This window comes from Pteronotus mesoamericanus, unplaced genomic scaffold, assembly GCF_021234165.1.
Source record: "Pteronotus mesoamericanus isolate MK-2021 breed Mesoamerican mustached bat unplaced genomic scaffold, CSHL_Meso_final contig_24, whole genome shotgun sequence".
In the NCBI taxonomy this organism is placed as follows: Eukaryota; Metazoa; Chordata; class Mammalia; order Chiroptera; family Mormoopidae; genus Pteronotus; species Pteronotus mesoamericanus.
In genome coordinates this window covers 29,020,734-29,044,018 of record NW_026555100.1, presented here as the reverse complement: position 1 = coordinate 29,044,018, position 23,285 = coordinate 29,020,734, and the positions used below count along the sequence as shown (strand labels likewise).

General features: G+C 41.0%; 1 protein-coding gene across 2 annotated transcripts in view; it reads left to right on the top strand.

The window, feature by feature from the left end:
• Window positions 1-23,285, top strand: part of MYOF (myoferlin) — a 142,252-nt gene that overhangs the window by 65,345 nt on the left and 53,622 nt on the right. The window contains exons 16-25 of one of the 2 annotated variants that reach the window (XM_054572866.1): window positions 1,801-1,883; window positions 3,908-3,946; window positions 5,228-5,352; window positions 6,678-6,794; window positions 11,248-11,425; window positions 12,625-12,749; window positions 16,354-16,460; window positions 18,617-18,809; window positions 19,976-20,131; window positions 22,841-22,972. In XM_054572866.1, coding sequence (XP_054428841.1) covers window positions 1,801-1,883; window positions 3,908-3,946; window positions 5,228-5,352; window positions 6,678-6,794; window positions 11,248-11,425; window positions 12,625-12,749; window positions 16,354-16,460; window positions 18,617-18,809; window positions 19,976-20,131; window positions 22,841-22,972 — 1,255 coding nt within the window. The remainder of the gene's footprint in view (window positions 1-1,800; window positions 1,884-3,907; window positions 3,947-5,227; window positions 5,353-6,677; window positions 6,795-11,247; window positions 11,426-12,624; window positions 12,750-16,353; window positions 16,461-18,616; window positions 18,810-19,975; window positions 20,132-22,840; window positions 22,973-23,285) is intronic. The other variant, XM_054572867.1, reaches the window with a different exon arrangement.

Sequence of the window (23,285 nt, the reverse complement as noted above, 5' to 3'; positions counted from 1 at the left end):
ATCCAATTAAAAAATGGGCAAAGGACCTGAACAGACACTTCTCTAAGGAAGACATACACAGGGCCCAGAGACATATGAAAGAATGCTCAGCATCACTAGCCAACAGAGAAATGCAAATTAAAACCACAATGAGATACCACTTCACACCGGTCAACTGGCCATCATAAACAAACAAGTGCTGGCAAGATTGTGGAGAAAAAGGAACCCTAGTACACTGTTGGTGGGAATGCAGACTGGTGCAGCCACTATGGAAAACAGTTTAGAATTTTCTCAAAAAACTAAAAATGGAACTGCCTATTGTTCCAGCAATTCCACTTCTGAGGTTATACCCTAAGAATCCCAAAACACCAATTCAAAGAGCCTATGCACCCCAATGTTCATAGCAGCACAATTTACAATAGCCAAGTGCTAGAAGCAACCTAAATGCCCATCAGTAAGTGAGTGGATCAAAAAACCATGGTACATTTACACAGTGAAATACTACACAGCAGAAAGAAAGAAAGAGCTACTACCCTTCACGACAGCATGGATGGAACTGGAGAGCATTATCCTAAGCGAAATAAGCCAGTGGGTAAAAGGCAAATACCAGATGATCTCACCTATAAGTGGAACCTAATCAACAAAATAAGCAAGAAAAATATAACCAGCAACATTGAAAGAAAAAAAAAACCCAACAGTAACAAGAGGGGAAGAGTGAGCAGGGTAATGGGGAAAAGAAGGGGAAGGGTCAAATCAAAGAACATGTATAAAGGACCCATGGACAAAGCCAAAGTGGGGAAGGATTGAGGGTGGGAGGTAGGAGTGGGTGGCGCAGGGGAAAGTGGTAGCAAGAAAATGGAGACAAATGTATTTAAAATAAAATATAAAAAAAAAAGAAAAGAAACAGCTTTTTTAGATTGTATTGTGACAGCTGTCATATAAATGTGCATTTAAAAAAACATCAAAATTGGTGAAATTTTGTGTAGCCATTTTAATATTGAAGATGGAAGAAAATATGCCACATTTTTGGTGTATTATGTTTTATTATTTCAAAGGTAAAAATGCAACTGAAATGCAAAAAAAGATTTGTGCAAAGTATAGAGAAAGTGCTGTGATTGATCAAACACGCCAAAAGTGGTTTGCAAAGTTTCTTGGTACTATTGACATTCTGGCCAAATAATTCTTTGCTGTGGGGCTGTCTTGTGCATTGGAAGATGTTTTGCAGCACCCCTGGCCTCTACCCACTAGAGCCAATAGCAGGAGATAACCAACATACTCAAAATATCCAAATCGATGAAGTTATTGGTGAAAATGAAAAATGTGTCTTTTTAAAAAAGATTTTATGATTTATTATTTTTAGAGAGAGAGAAAGGGAGACAGAAAGAGAAGGAGAGAAACATCAATGTGTGGTTGCCTCTCGCACGCCCCTCACCGGGGACTTGGCCCACAACCCAGGCTTGTGTCCTGACTGGGAATTGAACAGGCAACCCTTTGCTTCACAGTCTGGTGCTCACTCCACTAAGCCACACCAGCCAGGGTGAAAAATGTGTCTTTTATGCAAAAAACTGAACGGACTTTTTGGCCAACCCAATACTTGTTATAAATGTAGATTTGTTCTTCCGCCTGCTTTTAGTGAATCAAAAGCTTAAATAAGAGATGAGAGTGGGGGTTTCCAAGTGATTTTTTTTAAGTGCCATAAAGCTTGTGCCCACTGGACAGGAAAATTTCCAAGGTCCAGGGTCTTTTCCAACTCTAACTTACTGTTGTTGAACTGAAGATACATCCTCATAGGTTGTGGCTATAACCTGTTTTTTTACACAGGGACCGTCTTACCAAAAATGACGTAGTTGGAACAACATATCTTCACCTTTCTAAAATTGCTGCCTCTGGTGGGGAAGTGGAAGGTAAGTCCCACAGCAGAGCTGGAACAAGACAGGTGCAGAACTTCTGGAAAAGAAATGAACTGGGATAGCCGCCTAGCAATGGACTTGGTTTCTTAAAAGCCAAATGTGAAGAGCCAGCCTAGTGAACCATTTCAGGGGTGTTTTGGTGATGACCAGCAAAACAACTAATTAGTAATTAGTGATTAAGGCGACTAACAGTTTGAAGATTTTAGCTTTCTTGATTCCATCCAAAAATTCTTTCCCAGTAGCTGTTTTATAAATTTTTCAATGTCACAACAAAGTGCTTAACACCTCATTTTTTTAGAGCAGCATAGAAACAGTTCCACCATATTTCCTTTCTTAATTGACTCCCTTGGCAGGAACAAGGAGGTCAAATGACAATGAACCATGTAATTTCTGCTCCCTAAGATAATGTGTGTTTTGTTTTCATGCTAACAGTCATAGATAACCAATACACTTTTTGTTGTTTTCCATACTGAGAACTAAGTGCCTGTATCTGCATCATGGTTCTGTGCATATGTCAGAAATTGTAACAGGGAATGAAGGAGAAAAATTGAGATTGTAAGAGAAAAAAATAAATGCATTAATAATATCAGCAGCTTATTTTTTTTGTTGCCTAAATAAAAATTATAAAAATTCTTATAATTGCTAATAGATCAAACATATTGAGTAAAGTGAGAGAATTTGAGACATGATTTTGTCTTGGGAAACCTAAGATGTTTCTAATCCTCATTTTGTTCAAGGGAGGACATTACACGTTTGTGTTTTTTTTTTAAATATTGTTAAACCAAGCAATAGATAATGTGAACAAGAATCTGGAAGATAACAGAGATATGGTGAAGAAGCTGTAGAATTCCTCTCTCAAGAAGAAAAAAAAAGGCAATTAGAAATTACAAGAAAAAGAAAGGGCTAAGCAAAGAAGATGTAGTCCAATTATAAAGTCATATGTGGCATTATTTTAAGCAAATGGCAGAAGCAAAGAAAGAGATTTCACCTGAACATTCTTTGCTGAGTGGCATAGGGGACCATGGTGCTGGAACAGCGAGTAACAAAAGAAATGTAATTACAGCTCTCCTTTTCTCTGCAGAGAACAATCTTTATACAGTTGTTATAATGTAAGCACTATGAACTTTTTCAAAATTTTTTATTAAGCCTATACTCAAAGCTCTAAACAGGGTGTAACTTTCATCATTGTCCATTACAATGTACAAGTAAAAGTACTGAAGGTGGAGACTAGAGATGAAAAAATGTAGATGGGCTAATAGCCTCTCTTTATCAAGGAAGGAATTCAAATATAAAGACTGGATGAAATCATTGGTTAGATAAAGGTTGGTTAAAGACTAGATTAAATCTATTAATTATTAAATTCATTTATCATTTGCAAGAAGTTATAATAATTACCTAAAAATAATTATTCAAGAAATATTGAAACAAGCATTTTTCTTAGTGATATGGTGGTCACAGCCATTCACCTATCAAAAACAGAAACTTTCAGTTTCAGCCCCCAGGTCTTCTCTGATTGCAAGCCCTGGGGACAGTCTGTTTGTTATGAGGTCTCAAAAGAACAATGAGCTGCAGGCATCTCCCCAAAAGAAACAAATAATGAACCATAAAACACAGGCCTTTGCTTACACAGCCTCGGAATTCATTAACTTGTATTTTCTGGCCTTGGTCCCAACTAAGCCAGACAGAAGACAAGTAAATGTTTTATTAAAAACATGAAATGGCACCATCATCAGGCCTTCTCTGGTGGCGAGCAGCTGACTCTTCTCAGATACCTGGTGGCCCTGGGACTGGAGAGACTGGGTTATTTCATGTTGTCAGAAAGTATTGAGCCAGTTTTCATTTAACCAGTGACGTTTGTGTAAATTACAGAAGGGTCTTGTGGCTTGAGTCTGAATTTGGGATTTTTCTGGTGTTGCTAAACCACTTACCTACCACTGGATTTGGTTAAAGTTTTCAATGTCTCTTTTATAATGCTGTGTTTCTTTTGTTGTTTAACCAGTTGTATTTTTACTATGTAGATTTGTCATCTTCGGGATCTGGGGCTGCACCATACACAGGTTTATGCTTTGTAATTTTGTTGTCTTCTAAACCTTCCTATTTACTGTTATCTTATTAAGACTTTATCTGTTGGTTGTCTTTAGAGCACCCCCCACCATCTTTTTTTGACATTGTGCTGTGTTAAAAATAATTTCTGTATTAGTGCTATGTAGTTGTCCTGCATGACTAAGCTTAAAACAATACGCTAACCAGGCATTGCTACGTCTCGTGTTCTCACCTACATGCAAACCATCCTGTTTGGCTCCATTGTTAATAACTGTTTGTGAGACATAACTTTTTCTGTTATTGTTGTTTATGTTCAATACATAGAGATAGAGGGCACTAAATCAATTGTTTGAAATGTATGAAATAACTTCCCCCCACTTTCAACTCTCTAGGTTGAAAGATACTGTTTTCCACTTTGTACCTTGAAGGTCTTCCTATTCCGAATATGAGGGGTCGTAACCTGTCCTTTGGTTTTCACAGCTCTCGCCATTCTTTGCAAGTTTGCGCAATACTTTCCCACTTGACCATGACAGCTCTCGCAGGGCAGATGTTGCTCCCCTACAGATGAGGCTGCTGAGGTTTCGAGAGGTTTGCCTTCTATCAAACCCATGCAGCTCTTACATTTCCCCGTATTTATCCACAACCTCCTTCAACCCCTGCTATTTTCTAACATTGCTTAAGTGCCCTTCACTGGTGAGCACTCTTGCTGAGACCAGGAAGTGGAAATGAGGAGCATACTGGTTGTTCCATGCATGTAGAATGCTGTGAATGGGGACTTCATGTTGCTTCTGAATATCATATTGTCTTATAACTATAGGCAATTCATTGTTATACCAACAAATTTTAACTCTCTTACATATTTTAACTTGAGACTAAATGGCATTTTTTGAGCAACAAAGTTAATCTGATATATACCATTTAAATGACTTTCCATAATAATATAATTTTTACCCCAATTGCCAATGACATGTTTAATTTGATGCCAATTATAAACTTGCAAAAAATGTGAAGATCATCTTGAAAGTCTTTTTATCCTTTCATTTGAATAACATTATCTTTTTTTAAGAATAACATGTTTACTTAAACTATCCCAAAATATTTTTAGTTTAATCTTTTATAGCAATAAGACAAGGGAGACATAGTTCATCTCACAAGTGCTTATAATTTCCACTAATACAACTAACTCACCAAATGGAAGAAAATAGTCTCACCCAGCTAATAACTAATAACTAATATTTATTTCAACAGATTAGGTGTTAAAAAACCTAAAATCTAATGATGCTGTTATCTCTCAGTGAATACAGGAGAAACAGAGGTGGGCTTTATTCCAACATTTGGACCTTGTTATCTGAACCTTTACGGAAGCCCCAGAGAGTACACGGGATTCCCTGACCCCTATGATGAGCTGAACACTGGAAAGGTTAGTTTCTCAATTCAAGTTTGTTATTAGTGAGCACTGGTAATGAGATTCCTTCTTATAAGTGTTGTAATTAAGTCTCATGTTTAGGAGGCCTTCCTCCATACAGGCACACATGTATACCTTCCACATAACTCATCAAGTGCTGAAGGACAGAAGTCTCACACCCCTCAGGTCTTAGAATACAGGAATAAGGCCCTGACTGGTGTGGCTCAGTGGGTTGAGCCTTGCCCTGCAGACTGAAATGTTGCTGGTTCAATTTCCGGCCAGGCACCTGGTCACCCCAAATTGGGGCATTTAAGAGCCATCTTCTTTGTCTCCCTCTCTTTCTCCCTCGCTTCTCCTCACTCTAAAAGTAAATAAATAAAATCTTAAAAAAAAATACGAAAGGATCCTGGAGGTCATCTGATTTGGAGCATGCACAGCATGGCCATTTCCCTACTCCTACACTTAGAACAGATGTCAATAACCAAGGCTGGCTTTCTTTGCTAATAAGCAAAAGCGCTGCCTCAGAATTCTGTGCAGTGGCATGCTCTAGGAATTTACCAAATTATTCCAGGTGACGTGCCTGATGAAGCCCGTTGCTCCCTCTGATCTGACCCAGCCTCTGTATTCTCTAGGTGAGGACATGGAGGACCAGAGATGGGAAGTGATCTTTCTAGTACATTAGAAGCCAAAGTCGTATTTTTTAGTTAGCTCCCCAAACCCAGAAAGGGACTGAAAGTAGAAAGAAACAGCCCAAGAAGGGGCAAGTTGCCAATGCTGCTGGGTATGGTGAGGCATTGGCGGCGGAGGGGAGGGAGGGACAAGGGGAGAAGTATCTGATATTCATCCTCACACTCAGCTGCACCCAGATCATCTTCCTCTGTTACTTCCTGGCTACTGTGAGACTTGCCTCAGTTGCCAACACAGCAGCTTTTCTATTCTGTGGAGAGAAGAAAAGGATCCAAGTTACTGTAGATAAACACTGAGCTGCTCTGCTGATATGGGGGGTAAAGGGGACTTTAGTCCCTTCCACTGCCACCCCCCAGACTCTAGGAACCCTTCTGGATCTTTAAAAGCCTCTGACCTCAGGTGTGGCTAAGATCTCTCTCAGTCCTGGCTCCCCTGGCTCTCTTTGGGATGCTCTGAAATTATTGGCTCTTTTTTCGGATACCAAGACCTAAATCTAGCTGAGAGTTACTGACTGATTCATTTTGGAGATTCAGGCTGTGGAAGGAGAAACTTTTCGTAGCTGGAGTGGAAAGACCTTTTTTTTTTTTTTTTTTTTTTTTTTTTTTTGCTGCTGTTCATGCCTAGAGGAATAAACATGTGTTGTTGCCTTTCAGGGAGAAGGAGTTGCTTACAGAGGCAGAATCTTGGTTGAACTGAGCACTTTCCTTGAAAAGACACCACCAGATAAAAAACTTCAGCCCATTTCAAATGATGACCTGCTGGTTGTTGAGGTAAATGTTGGAGCGTGGATAACGCTTAGTGCAGGAAAGGGTGTTTTCAAGGGTTGGTGGTGGGCTGTCTAGACCTGGCCTGCCTGAGCCAATGGGCCCATGGGGACACCCAGGGACTGAAACGTGCACTGTGGCAGAGTTGGAGAGAGGCCTGGGTTATAGCAAGTGCCCTTGAGTGCCCTCTGACCTTTCTATAGCAGCCTGCTGGAGGCTGGAGGGTGGTGGCGGGTGGTGGGTTAAGACTTGTTTCATCACCAGGTGTTAACCATATTTAGTAAACAGCAAAGATGGCACGTTGGGCAGTTTTCTTTGACATATGTCTCCTTGACCCTTAATGTTCTATGTCTTATTGGCTGGCAGCTGCCTTCAAGAGCTACAGTGTTACCTGCTACCCTTTATCCTGCTTGACAAAACAACAAAACAAAACAAAGAACTCTTCCCCCAATTCACTTTTGAAACTGAAATTTGACCCTGTGCCAGCTCCATCTACAAAGTGCTATGTGCTGGTCATTGATCATCCAGTGAGCCCCAAGGCCCAAAAAAGAAAGAACACCCATCTGTGTCCAATAGACCATAATTTACATGCTTTAACTTTGTTGTAGGCAGTTGTGCACCAGGGCTGCTAAGGGAGGGCCCTAACAAAAGCTAAGGCTCCGGACTTCCCTAAATGGTCTTGATTGTTCCTTCTTCTCTCCACCCCTGGTGTCCTGAAGGCAGGGGAAGTGGGAAAGAGCTGGGGGAAGGGCTCAGTCCCAGGTGCACTACTCCAGGACGGCTTGCTCTGGGGCAGGTAAGCAGATGGTAGGGGCACCCCCCCTTGGAGCCTGGACCTGCAAAATGGTCCAAGGATCAGCTCCATCTTGAGCAACTTGCTCGCAGTGTGTACCCACTGTTTTGAGGGTTGTAGTGATGGCCAGAAGCCTGAATTATTGTCTCAAAGGCAGAACCTCTTGGGTGAGGGTCCTCCTATCTGGGCTTCTGCAGGTGGCTGCAAGTTATTCATGGCGAAATCCAGGGATTTCTAATGGAGTCATGGCCCCGTGGAGCTGGGCGGGCAGGGCCAGCCCAGCCAGAGGCAGCGCCCCTGCCCTCGCGCTCCATCTCTGTGCCCTGCAGCCGCTGTGTTAACGAGAGGTTCTATTTACTGATCACTTTTTTTCTTGGCCCTGACTCAGCCCCAAATTGTGTTTTATACTTTTGCTCCTTCCCTTCTCCGATGCCATCCAAATGATTTACAAAGAAAGAAGCTATGCTGTATGTATAAGTGCTGACAAATCATTTCTTTGTTTTTTTCATACAATTCAAACCAAATCCAGAATTTCCACAACATTCCTGAACCATGGATAGTTTAAGGGGCTTAGTTGTGGGTTGTTAAGGGGACTCCTAACAAGTGACAAAAAGTCCACCAAGTCCCTCTCTACCAAGCAACAGTGGATTAAGGTAGAGACACTTTTAAATTCATAATATCGGCAGAATTTTGGGAAGTGGGGCCCAGATAAAAGTATATTTTAAAGCTCCTGAGGTGATCCAAAATGCAGCTAAGTTTACTAACCAATGTTTCAGAAAGGCTTCCAGAAAAATATTGTGACTCAAAAGGGTTTCTGATGAAATCCTGCTGGAGGTTTCAATTACACCATGTGGAAAATTCTTTTAACCAAAATTGAGATTTTGTAACCATGGGACGTCCTACAGTTCTTCAAAACAATAAGCTGCAGTTGCTGTCAGACATCCTTAAAATGGTCTTGAAGAAGTTAAAAATAGAATTACCATATGATCCAGCAATCCACTGCTGTGCAGATACCGAGAAGAATTAAAAGCAAGGACTCAGATATTTGCACACCCATGTTCATATTAGCATTATTCACAATAGGCAAAAAGTGGAAGCAACCCACAAATCCATTGACAGATGACTGGATAAACAAAATGTGGTATTTGCATACTGTTAACTTAAGTAACCAAGGAGGCCATTAGACTGAGGTGGCCATAATGCCTTGGCAGCCTATATTGGCAAGCCAGAACCTAAGCCTATAAATGCCTCAAGTTAAGTCATAGACACCGAAAAACAGCAAATCACAAATAGCCAGTGAGGCTTTTCCAAATAATGCAATCACTTAAGCTGTAGCCAATCAAATGATTTCCTCGCCTGCCTTCTGCATCTGCTCTGTCAAAGCCTTTCCCCTTTCTGTTGTCAGTGGAGAACTAACCACTTCTGGCTTGTCGCTGTCTGATTCGGATAGATGCTTGATCAAATTAACTTAAAAAATGAACTATGTGTCAGTTTATCTTTTAACAATACAATGCAGTATCTAGCCCTAAAAAGGAAGGAAATTCTGACATATGCTACAATACGGCTAAGCCTTGAGGTCATTATGCTAAGTCACAAAAGGGCAAATCTTGTTTGATTTCACTTATATGAGGTACCCAGAGTAGTCAAACTCACAGACACAGGAAGTAGGTGGAAATGTGGAGTTAGTGTACGATGGCAACAGAGTTTCAGTGTTATAAGTCAGAAAGGAGTCTGTGGATAGATGGTGGTAATGGTAGCACAAAATGTGAATGTACTTAATGCCACTGAGTGTGTACACTTAAAAATAGTTAAGATGAATGAATTTTACGTTACGTGTGTTTTACCACATAAAATAAATGTAAAAACAATTGCCTGAGTACTTGTGTAAATGGATGACCACATTCTGGCATCATACAAGTCAGAAGACCCAGCCATGCTTGTGGTTCATTTTACAGAATAAAGGCTGCGGTGTAGATGAATAAGGAAGGAAAGAAAAATCAGTTAATAAATATCCTGTAGGGATCGAGTTATTTTTATTAGTTTCCTGGAAGTGAAAGTTATTACTTTCACTTTACTGTTTGGATAACGGTACACAAATTAGCAGCAAGGCAGCAATGGAAAAAAAAACAAAACAAATACAATACCAAAGAAAGTCATCATATGCCAAAGTTTGACAGCCATATGTCCTGCAAATCTCAAATTGAAGAAGTACATAGCTGGGAGTTCTGTCTCTAGAGGGTTTAGAACTAATCTTGCTACAGTGAGAAATTTGTCATGCAGTTTGAATATTGTCACTCATAGGTCTCACGAGTTCACCAATGGAGCACATAGCCAATATGTCTACACTATAATATCCACTGATGTTCTCACTCCCAAGCTGGGCCATGTGTACAGAGACTGGGCACCAACAGGGATCCAGAACAAACTCTAGATGGACAGTATTAAATGGCAGAATGCCTAGGACATAATCAAGTACAGCAATTTAAACCATTGCATAACTCTGTTTGACTAAAGGATGCAAAGTAAGGGTGTGATCCACAAAGAAGGAAAGAAGTAAGGAAGGATTTGGGATAGGATTTGGATTGAAGAAATTTTATGTGCCCAAGTGAGAAAAATTTCAAGGACTCCCGGTCATTTTTCCTAGTCTGATAGAAACTCAGTGTGGTCATTGTTAGCCATGTGTTCAACTCCCTCATACATACAGGTACTCAGTGCAGCAGTAATGAAAGGAAGGAAGGAAGGAAGGAAGGAAGGAAGGAAGGAAGGAAGGAAGGGAGGAAGGGAGGGAGGGAGGGAGGGAGGGAGGGAGGGAGGGAGGGAGGGAGGGAGGGAAGGAGGGAGGGAGGGAGGGAAGAAGATTTTTATTTCAGAAAAATAAAGTCACCTAATTTCATTTATTTTTAAATTTGACATTAAAAGTTCTTATTGTTTTTGATTAGAAAACTAATAATTAAACAATTCCAACAATTAAAAATGTTAATTATTTGAGAGTAAAGTTAACCATAATCTCTTTACATGCCCCACCATTACTGTTAACAATTTGATTTATATTAATTCAGACTTTCTTCATGCATATGCCGATATTAAAATATATATTGGCCCTGCCTGCTGTGGCTCACTGGACTGAGCTCTGGCCTGCGAACTGAAAGGTCGCTGGCTGAGTCCCAGGCAGGGCACGAGCCTGAGTTGCAGGCCAGGTCCTGAGTCAGGGGCATGCAGGAGGCAACCAACCAATTGACGTCTCTCCCTCTCTTTCTCCCTCCTGTCCCCTCTCTCTAAAAATAAATAAATAAAATCTTTAAAATATTTATTGAATGGGTTCACTTTTAAATACCTTTTTTTCCCTATTTGTACATATAGATCTTCCTAAACATTTTATAAACTTTCATTCCTTTGTATGGTTGTAACATAATGTGTTTAACCAGGGGCCTGTCAATAGATATTTGTGTTTTCATGTTTTTCCTCTATTTCAACCAGTGCTGCAGCGAACTTTCTATCTTGCCCCCTTGTATGAGTACAAGGTTCAACTGCTGGATTCAAGAACATTCTTCACTGGATTTAATTCAACACTAATTATTACGGATAGAATTATATTTGCTAGAAATCTACATGTAAATTAGAGCAAAAGGAGTTTCACCGAGCCTTTTGTCTGCTCATACTTTACAGAAATATCAGCGAAGGCGGAAGTACAGCCTGTCTGCTGTGTTCCACTCGGCCACCATGTTGCAAGATGTTGGCGAGGCCATTCAGTTTGAAGTCAGCATCGGGAACTATGGCAACAAGTTTGACTCGACCTGTAAACCTTTGGCATCAACCACTCAATACAGCCGTGCCATATTTGATGGTAAGACTGAGACTCTCTCCTGTACACAGAGTGGGTCCACCACAGGACAAGAAACATGCAGGGTGTTCTCTCGCTGGAAGCCATTATCTACAATACATACCTGCTGGGGGGCGGGGGGAAGGTTGAATGGGGAAGAGAGGTGGCCAGAGCTCAGGCACCTTTAAGACTCACCAAACCAAAGAAGCCAGGTGTCCTCTGCCAGGGGCTGACCACATGCGCCATCCCATGCCCAGATTTAACACTGGGTCTGTTTTGTAAAGTGATGAGATGGCAGTTTGCTGAACACTGAGCTGCCTGAAAGCATCTCCTACCTGTTCCCACCTCTGCGCCCCCAGGCCCCAGGTCACCCTTAGATTGAGTAGTTGAAGTGCATGGGATGCTGGCTCAGGCCTGGAAAGGGCAGCTCTGGCCTTTGCTCTGTTGCTGCCCACATCTGCGACCTTAGCCGCAGCCCTGAACTCTAGCCCTCAGTTTCTTCACCTTCTTCAGAGTTGCTGTGAGGATTAAGTAGCTGTATTTGAGCAACGATGGATGAGAAACAGTCCCTGCTTTTAAGGAGCTTACATTCTGGTGTATAAAATAAGTTATAATAGAGGGCAGAGTATAAGAATGCTTTGATAAAAATAGTGACAAATGATTTAAGAGTACAGAAAAGGGAGGGAGAAATTCTGATAAAATGTCCTAACAGTTTCGTAGAGTTTTTACCTAATTTTTATAAAGCAGCATTAAATATAAATTGTGCTAGAAAATGTTGGTTAATAATTCTTAATCACTCGAAGGCTCTAAGTAATACCAAATACCATATATCCAGCTAAAGCTTTTAAAAAACAGAAAATTCTTTTTACTTGCCCAACTTTACAACAAAATATTCATTTAGAAAAGCAGTTTTCAGGGACAAACACATGCAATCTAATCTCCAGTGCTCTCTGCATTTTCTGCCACTGTGATGTTCCTCAATGATGAACTGAGGATTATTTTGTTTGGTTTACTTGGGTATTTTAGAGAGTTTTTCAAAACAGGCTGAATGAACAAGAACTCTCTATCTCTCAGTTGCTTCACTGAATAAAATTAAAGAACCCAACCACCGGAGGCCACTTCCCAAGACTACAATTAAACAGTAGCCCAGTTTGCACATCTCTTTAATAGACATGTTTATTTTAAATGTCTAGTGTTCACTGACCCTCAATGTTCCACACCAGGGAACTACTATTATTACCTGCCTTGGTCCCACACAAAGCCAGTTGTTACCCTGACTTCATATTGGGAGGATATTAGTCATCGCCTGGATGCAGTAAACACCCTCTTAGTCATGGCAGAACGGCTGGTAAGTTTATCTTTTCTACATTTTCTCTTCACCAGACTGATTAATTATATATTGGTTAAGATGCAGCCTAGGCCACCATAACACAAGACCTCAGAATATAGTGGTAAGCAAGATAAAAGCAGTTTCTTTAGTTACAGCAGAGGTAGGCGATCCAAGGCTGGCATGGAGGTTCAGTGGTGTTAGGGACCCAGGCTCTTTCCCTCTTGTTGCTCTGCCATCACTGAAGAGTTGTCATTGTCTGAGGAAGGGGAGAAGAGTGGGAGAAGATCACACAGGTCTTTCCTTTGAAGGGAAAGACCCGGAAGCCATACACTTGATTTATATTCACTTTCCATTGGCCAGAATTCAGCCATATAACCACATCTCACCGCAAGGAACTTGGGAAATGCAGTCTATGTCCGGGCCAGCATATGGCCAGATAAAACTTCTCTTAGTTTTTCCTCGTTATAGGAAAACTAGGATACTTAGTTTTTCCTCGTTATAGGAAAAACTAGGATACTTAGTTTTTCCTAGTTATAGGAAAAACTAGGATAAAGGATAAAACTTTATCCTAGTTATAGGATAGGGAGGATGGATATTGAAGGGGGGAGGGGGCCAACTCACAGTGTCTGCCACAATTTGTATGTGAATATATGTGGATCATGGGTCATTCCAATAGAAATATGCAACCTTTAGAGCTTTGCTGTTAAAGTAGTAAAAATCTCTACTGTGGAAAGAGGTGGGCTCAGAAGACCCAGAGTCTGTTGCTGAAGATGAGAGGAACTCCCCTTGTTTGGAGGGTGGGGGTTCACTGTAATAAAAGCTGCCTAGCTGTCATATCTGTAATTATCCATCCAGCTGACATTGAGGAGGAGAAAGGGAACATGGTTGAGATAAAGATACTAAGTTATTTCTCTCAAGTATCAGTATAAAATCCATCTGGTAGTAGTGTTTTGATTTTCAAATTACATTAGTATTATTTTTTTTCTAAGATTCCTGTGAGGGCTGGAACAAGACATGTGGGGGTCCTGAAATAGACCTGATCTAAAACTCTGTGGGGAAATCTGAAAAGATTGTTTCATGGTATAAAGACAATCTGAAAGGAGAATTTTAGATTTAGGTTAACTTAAGTAAATTGTTCACATAATAAAGCTGCAATTGATACACAATTGATAGTTGTGGTACCAATTCCCAGTCCCTCATCTCAAGGGGATTGGTGGAGAATTGATCATACCTCTATTCTAATTATGTTTTAAGTATGAAGGGGAGCAGAGTTTGCTACCCCAAAAAACATGCCTCTTTGGGATATTGATTGTTTTGGGCTGGTTAATTTTAAGAAGCAGTAGACTTGGGAGAAGCTCTGAAAACCAAGCACAAGTTGCCCTTTGCCAGAGAACACTTAACATTTGTAAGGAAGCCTCCCTCGGTGAGGGTGCTTCCCTCCCTGTCCAGACTGCCTTCACTGCCAGTGGAGAAGACCTGGGCTTCACTCTGCATAACAATCTTACCCTTGTTTTCTGTGCCCTTTCTGGTGGCCTGCTGTAATTGACTTTCCACCCCCAGCATCTCCTTTCTTCTTTAGCTGAAGGAGGTATTCAAGGTGAAGTTTTCTATCATTTTGGAGAGTTACTCAGTGTTCCTGGTCTCTCCCATGTATACAGGAGGTACACATGATATGAAAGTTTAATGTGTTTGTCTCCTGCTAACCTGTCTCGTGTTAATCTGATAATTAGTCCTGCCAGAAGAACCTTGAAAGGTAGAGGGAGATTTCCCCCCGCCCCCCAACTGGTGTTCAGCTTTCTTCATCCTATTTCTTCTCATCAGCTTTCTCCATTGACCAGAGTGTTCTAATTCCATGCTAATCAGGACAGGATGGCGGTGGCTTTCCATGATTAGGACTCTTGACAATCATGGTGTGTGTTCCCTCAACCTGTTGGCAGATACTCAAGGTGACATAATATGTTCCGGGCTGGTCTGGTGCTGTCCCTGCCCCAGCCCTGGAATCACCATTTCTCCAAGGAGCCCTGGCTCCTGTTAGTGGGAATGGCATGTGAAAAACAAGAGTGCTCTCTACGCACCTAGATATCATTATGTCTAGGCCTTCTAAGTGGACAAACTCACACACACGCACATGTATATTTACTTCTGTATCTATCAATAAACTAAAACCAATGAGTTTATAAGGATAACTCCAATTCCATTGCCAAAGCCAGATTTTACCCGTCTTCCCTATTTCTATATCTACAACTGCCCTCTTCAACAGTGAGAAACCTGGCTTTCATTATTCCCAACATGTTTACTATATTTTTGCAGTGTATAATGTGCACCCACATTTAATACATAAACATAAATAAAAAAATTTAGAACACTTACCTACATAGATATAGAATCAGTACTACCCATGTATAATGTTCATCCTTATTTTTCCCTCAAACATTTGAGCAAAAATGTGTGCATTATACTCTGCAAAATATGGTAGTCATTTTGTTAATCCTAAAATCCAAAGATAAACCACTGTTTTTTAAAAAAAAAGCCTAGAGTTTGATATGTTTATGATTTTTCTTTCCTTTAAACTGAGTCAAAATAGTGCGTTGACAAGTTACTTTGGTCAGTTCAGTTTGGTTATGGTAGTCATATGAAATACAGTTAAGTGCATTTGTTTCTATTTTATATTCTCTTTTAGGGTTACTTCCCCCATTTTCATTGGTTTTATTTTATTACCTTTTGAATGCATAAAATATTTACATTATTTTTGTTGATATAAGAAACATCCAAACCTGTAATAATTTTTTTTGAGTTTATTTGAACCAAACTGATACAATTGCCAGGAAGCAAAATCTAAACGGATTGAGAAAATGCTCCAAAGAATGGCAGTTTTGCACCTTACTTTATGCATTAGAGTCAAAGGAGGAAGTATAAGGAGGGTTACTTGAAATTCATTGGTGGTAGATTAGAGACGCAGGAGAAAGCAAAGGGGAGGGGGTGAATCTCTGAAATTGGGCAAAGAGTAAAATGAGGAGACAAATATTTCTTGTACATTGGTGGGTACAGGATCATTAACAATTAACATTCATAGCATATAGATGGTATGGGGGAGAAGAAGATAATAATGAGGGGTTCTGTGTTCTTGGGTTCTGGGGGATAGTGCCCTCAGGGGTCTGGAAAACGGGATTACTTTAACATTAGACAGGCTCAGTTAAGGTAAAGGTCGACCTTTGTCAAGGAAGACACCAGTCCAGGACGTCCTACCCACCGTGACTCACTTTCAGTTAGGAAGTGTTAATTTCAGACCATCCCAGGTGGATCCTTAGGGTCTCAGAGTTTGTAAGACCCACCATGCAGGCCTCCCCTAAGCTTGTCAGGTTTAGTATATGGCCCCTTTTTCTGTCCGCAGTTTCAAAGATCAAAGCTACATGGAAAGGTCATCCTATTACCTAAGCATATCAGCGTTGGTTGTATTTTGAAGAAAAATAAATAGTGATAAGCTATGGTGAGCATTATCAAAAGTAAAAAAAATAATAATTTTTCTGTTTTTTTCCCCTTGACAATTAAAATTAAACATTTACTGGGTATAATGGCATAATGCACACTTATCAACTCTTTCCTCTTTCTCCAACTTCTTTAGCAATCAAACATAGAAGCTCTAAAATCAGGGATACAAGGTAAAATTCCTGCAAATCAGTTGACTGAACTATGGTTGAAGCTGATCGATGAAGTTATAGAAGACACAAGGTATGCTGATTTTGTGTATCTCAGAATTCCCAGCCATGCTTCCCTCCCTTAAACTATAAGACTAGAGGAGCCTCTAGAATTGTCTCTAGTGTTTGCCTGAAAAATAAATTTGAATTAGTCAAGCTTCTTAAAAGGCCCATTGGGAGGAGTCTCTGAATCACCATTGGGAAAAGCTCCACTTTCAAATCTGGAGCCAATTCTAAAGCAGCCTGGAGAGGCTGAGGCCCAACTCCGGAAAGCAGTCTCGGCACAGCCTCGGCAGGGGTGGAGGAGGGGAGGAGGGCGCCAGGCTGTGCCTCTGCCTCGCATCCATCTGCAAGAAAGGTGAGTCCCAGATCCCACAGAGAATGGGATCTGGTGGTAGAGCATCAGTTTTACCATTTAGTCCATTGTTTGTAATTCCAACACATTTCAGAAACAGCCTTTTTACTTGCTCTCTTACTGAATGCCCAACGAACACCCCGGCCAAGCCTCCTTGACATAAAACCAGTAGATTTGTGCCCGAGAACCTTTCATAACTGTGACTTGGGGAAGCAGCTCAGATCTCTGGGTATTTGGAAATCAAAGGGGGAAGTGATTCATTCCAAACTTGTTTTACATATTGGCTAATAAAGCAGAGGACAAGGAAGTTCCAAAAGAAAAGATTATTGAATACTTCTCACAAGCAGCAAGGACCAGAGACTCTCCCCCTACCCCCACCCTGGGCTAACGCCCTAAGTCTCTCTGTCTTCTTGTGCCTTCTAGTGGTGTAACCAGGTAATTGACATGCAGTCGAGATGAAAGTACTGCTGGGTACTTGTTTATACTGTATTCAAAGACTGGAAGAGATGACGTCTTCCAGTCTCCTTATTTTATAGATGAGAAAACAGAGGTGCACGGAAGTGAAATGATGCATCTGATGCCCAGAGTGCAACTCCTCTACCCTCTGCTTCTTTCACACCATCAACATCTATCTGTTGAAGGTGTCACGTGTGACTTTTGAGCTAGTGGTTTCTATGTATATTATGCCTCAACGAATCATTCCTGGGACTTAACCCTTCCAATCCACTGTCATAATTACTAATGCAAGCAAACAGAAACATTTGGTAATACCTTTTGTGTAGAAAATGAATTTTAAGGTTTGCTGAGCAAAATACAGAAATACCTATTTTCACTCCTCTTGAAGAATCAAATTCATGTGAACTATTTCTTGAAGAATTAAATTGGAATCTCTTAAACTTCATGTAACAGGAAATTTGTGTTTAAGAGAGGTCATGCTAGAATTTTCCTCATTTGAGAAGCTGGGTGAAATTCAAACCAGTGGAAATTCCAGGTAGAGAGAATGTGAGAACTTCCTGGAACCACACCTGGTGTTGCCGCCAGCTGCCACAGTAAGAGGGAAGCCCTGGCAGGAGGAGACCATGGCTGCAGCTCAGCTGGTCTGGGCTTCTCGTTCTGAACGGGAACTTGGCCTACACAGTGGGTCGTAACCCCTTGGGAGCTCACAGGCCCCTGTGAATAGCAGATGAGATAATGACAAGGAAGAAGACAATGAGATGATGACGGCAACATTATTTAGACTTTATTGAGATCACAGAACTAGTAGGTGGTGGTGCCAGGATTTGTACCCAGACAGCTGGCTCCAAGGCCTATATTCTCCATCATCACGCCACACTACGTGTCAACACAAGCGTACACTTTTCTTTAAAAGTTCCAGGGATTCACGGACCTCTGGAGGCCCACTCACAGATAACGTAGGGGTGGATGGTCCCTAAGTTAAGAACCCTTGGACTAAATGGTCTCTAGTCTCACTCCTTCCTTTTGTGGGTCCATACAGTGACTGTAGGAAGCAACGGAAGGGAAGGCCATTGCTCCCAGCTGCTGCTGCTGTTTCCATCTTCTTTCCAGCAATTCCATGGGCCTCGGCTCAAACTCAGGGAATTGCTTTGAAATTTTAATTGCTCTGCATTCTTCCTGAGAGTGAGGAGCATCTTAAGTGGCACATCTGATCGACCAATGCCAGTTACAAATCTACTTCAGTTTAAACCTGCTCGTGCTGTGGAGTCAGGAAATCAGAGTGGTTTGACCGATGGCAACCAAATATAAATGACTTCGACAGCTCTGAAGCCCAAAAAGCTGTTCTTCAAACTCTGCATTTTTGTTTTGTTTTGTTTTAGATACACGTTGCCTCTCACAGAAGGAAAAGCTAATGTCACAATTCTAGATACTCAGATCCGAAAGCTGCGGTCCAGATCTCTTTCCCAGATTCATGAGGCAGCTGTGAGGATGAAGTCTGAGGCCACAGAGGTCAAGTCCATGCTGGGGGAAATTGAGGACTGGCTTGATAAATTAATGCAACTGACTGAAGAGGTAGGACTTTTAAACTATATGAATGTCACTTAATATGAAAGTAGAATTCTGTGGAATGGCGCAAGGATAGAGATGGTAGTTGGAAAATTTTGTCCATTACCTTGGATATTGACCAGATCTGATGGATGATGAAATGAAGGAGTTACTGGGCTGGGGTGCCCATAGGTAATGGGGTGAACTTCATTGAAGTCAGGGAAGAAGAAGAAATTTTGAGTTAGTTGGTCATCCTGGAAAGGTCTTCAGAGTGGACAAATTATGATCATAATCACAGTACAGTCAGAAGAGTATTTCAAATAGAGTGATAAAGTAGCAGATACGGGTTAAATGCCACTTCTGGTTAGATGGGAAGACTTGGCTTTGAATTTGGATCTACCATGTGTAACCCGGGACAAAGTATTCAAACTCCCTCAGCCACAGTTTCCCCATATGAAAAATGGACATAAATGTAGTACTCGCTTCCCAGAATTGTTTTGTAAAGATTAAAGAGGATGATGAGTGTAAAGGACTTAGCACAGTGCAGGACATACAGTGAGTGCTGGGGGAATTTTGACTGCCATAAACCTTTGCAGGCGGGAAGAACCAGGGAGCAGAAGACCCCTCCTACTGATCTTCAGAGGTTGGGTGGGAACTAATATATTAGTGAATAAAAATACATTTGAAAAAACACATGGGATTACAGATCATTTTTATTTTGTACTTTCTGTGTTTTGGTGCTTTTGAATTTTCTGTAGTGAACTTGTATCACCTTTATATTCTTAAAAAAGTGGTTTTTAAAAACTAAATGAGTATGTCAAATTTGGCAAACATTGGAAAACGTATGAAACCCGTAACCCTTTGACTGATGTTGATGGCTTTCTTCAAATGATGGCAAGGTAAGAGGGAGTATTTTCTGAAATACCTGTCAGAACCCACTGAGTAGGCGGCACTTCTGGCACGTGAAGCCCGCTCCTCTGATTCCCTCCATGCCCTCTGGCCAGCCGCAGTCTGCCGACAGCCCTGTGGGCTCGCAGTGTGTTCTAGACTATGTGAGCTCAGGAATATGGGACAGACAGCTCTAACCACAGTGTTTCTTTGCCCAGTGGAGCTCTGAGGGCTCAGCCTGCAAGTCCTTTTGCGTTTAGACTAACTCCAGCTTTGTTTCCTTCTCCACCCACTCCCGTGCCCAGCCACAGAACAGTATGCCTGACATTATTATCTGGATGATCCGGGGAGAGAAAAGACTGGCCTATGCACGCATCCCTGCACATCAGGTTTTATACTCCACCAGTGGGGAGAATGCATGTGGGAAATACTGTGGGAAAATCCAGACCATCTTTCTGAAGGTATGGCTTCATCCCTGTATAATGTGAACTACTTCAGTGCAAAACCCATACCCCTGAGAAGGGGCTGCTTTATAATATGCCAATCATTGAATGGCGAGCGCTTCTGTGATCAATTCCAGGCCACCCTGGCCATTCCTCTGGGGCAGTAATCCCCAGAGAGTGGTCGGAGGTTGGCTGACATTCAATCAAGGACTCTTGGAGAGAGAGGTCTTCATGGCACTGATATTAACATGGCATTGTGAATGCTTTGCATTCTGGCATGAATTTTCCCCTAATGTCTACAGTCTCATGCAAAGCCATGCTTTTCTTCCCTTCCCTTCTAGGGAGGGATTGGAACTAAGGGGAAGGAGGGGAAAGATCATATAAATAGTCCATGAAATCTATTCTCTAACCAAATGGGTCCTTCACTTGAAAATTTTTGAGAATTATTAGTACTTTAGGTCAAGAGTTTGGGACATTTGTGGAGTCATGGGCTCCTTTAAGTACCTGATAAAACCTACTGGCACGCTCCTGCGGAGGGGTGCACATCTCACATGCATCCAGTGTTTTGCCTGTGATTCAGAAGCTTCACAGAACCTGCAAGTCCATCCCAGGACCCTGGAATAAGAACTGCACTGTGTGTGCGTGTGCAAAACCAAAGGAGGCCCCGGGGCTGGAAACAGAGATCAGAATAGTCCCCCTTGCATGTTTAGCATCCCTCTCCCCCAACGACCCCAGCCAAATGCTTTGAATTTGGGGGAGAGGAGCACAGAGCAAGAAGAGAACAAATACGGTAAGGGGAGAGTGTTCTCTTAAAACAAGGAGGTGTCTGCGAACTTTTAACAAATGTACTCATTGCTCTTTAATCAGGAAGGTGAAAATAGAACAGAGTGATTATCTTCCTTCAAGTGCCTCTTGGTGGGATAAATTTTTCTTAAGTTAGAACCACAATTATAATTGACCTCAGCAGTGGGTGGAAGCAAACTGATTAATAAATAAAATTTCACAGCAGGTGGGGGAGGAGGCAGAGTGGTTTTCTCTGTGTTAGATTTTAGAACTCAGTGGATAAACAGCAAAGTGCTTTTAAGAGACTGTTTTATATATTTATTGATTTTGTTAATACTCATTATCTAGTTTAGAGAATTATTTAATTCAGTGGGGTTCTTTTTGGCCTTGGGACCCCTTTCCACACATACACACACAATAATAATTTTACAAATATTGTTGAAGACCCCAGAGAGCTTTTGTTTATGTGGGTTCTATCTATTAATATTTACTCTAATAAAAATTAAAACTGAGACATTGAAAAATACTTATGACTTTATTTTAAAATAACAATAATGAACCCATTGCATGTTAATGTTAGTTGCATTTTTTTATAACTGTACTTTCTTTAAAAATCAGAGAGCAAAGTGATACTGTTTTACACTTTTGCAGACCTCTTTAATGTCTGCCTTCACAGAAATATAACTGAATTCTCGTAACTGCTTCTACATTTATTCCGGTGGAATGAGTGTGGACGAATTATATAATGAGAATATGACCTCACATAAGAATGTAGTTTTAAAAGGGAGGAAACCTTTCTGGGTAATTGTGATGCTCATCTCTGATACAAACACCAAACTCAAGTGGTAGCTTTAGAAAGGTTAATTGCAATGTGGAATCTGAAAACATATCACTGAACTTCATATTGTCTGCTACATTAAGATCCATGGTCTATCTTGTACTTTGAATGACTCTTTTATCCATGCATGATTTTTGTGACATTAGACACTGACCATTTGGAAAATACTGGTTTACTGAGTTATGCAGATCTTCCTAATGTTGACACATTTCATCATATAGTATCAAAAAAAGGCACATCCATCAATATCACTTATAAGAAAAGTCTTTATGTATTGGAAAGCTATCAAGCTCACTGTGACAGATACAAGTTTTCCAAAATTCTTATTTTTATTTGAAACTCTGAATTTTATCATTGGCAATAAAATTCAGTCAGTAGTTGTCCTTGAAATAACAAGGCTCACTTTGTTTATGTTTGAGAAAACATCTGCCCCAAACCCACACTTGTTTTTCAATCACTGTGTCAAGGAAAAAAGTTATTTCATTTTTTTTTAAAAGGCTAATTCAGTTCAGCAATTGCACAAGCTCTTTTCCAAGACATATATTTATTAATATGCACACTTTGTGAGTACTTCCCATTTCATCACACAAAAACTTAAAAAGATGTACTCACGGATATGATTTAATAAGATTAGTATTTTTACTGCTTTATCAAGGAACTTCTTAAGGAGCACTGGTATTCTCTTTTCTTCATAGGGAAGATGAAGAAAACAATTGCTGCCAGTACAGTTGGGCATCACTGCCTCGATTCCTGCCACAGTGGCTGGCATTTCATCCACGTGGCTTTTGCCCCAGCAGTATTAATGCCAATGCAGTGAAAAAGACACGTGACAGCATTATCAAGAGAAGAGTTTTGCCCCATGGCCCGCATGAAAAGGTCTCAGGGACACGCAGGGATCTATGGATCACAGTCAGAGGACCGTTCACTGCTTTAGCTGTTATTTTAATCTCTGCTGTAAGGTCATTTGGAAATATTTTAACTGCGCAAACATACAATTAGTCCAGTGAGAGCAATGATTAGACGTCTGGTCTACTTTTGGCTTGAACTTAATGTCCCAGCCCGTGCTGTGCCCACCGTAATGTATCATGTTTTTGTGCATCTCACAGTATCCACAGGACAAAAACAATGGACCAAAGGTGCCTGCACAGTTGCGAGTGAACATCTGGCTGGGCTTAAGTGCTGTTGAGAAGAAGTTCAATAGCTTCGCAGAAGGGACATTCACTGTCTTTGCTGAAATGGTACATTTAATGTCATTCTCTTTTCCTCGTTGTGTGTGTGCGGGGGCGGGGGAGAGGGGAGACATGTTTACTTTTTATCCTTAGGGAAAACATTCACATATCTAACACCACCAGCCTCATTGCTACTGCCTAAAACCCTAGCCCTGAACCTGAGGAGATAGGCAGAGATCAACTTGGGGTTTTTATTGTCAACAATGGGACACAACAGAGTAATTCACACTCAGACAACCCAGGAATAAGGGTAATAGAGAGGCACAGACCTTGAGAGCCTGGGGGTGCGGAGTCTTTAAGCCACAGGAGACTCCTTTCTCAC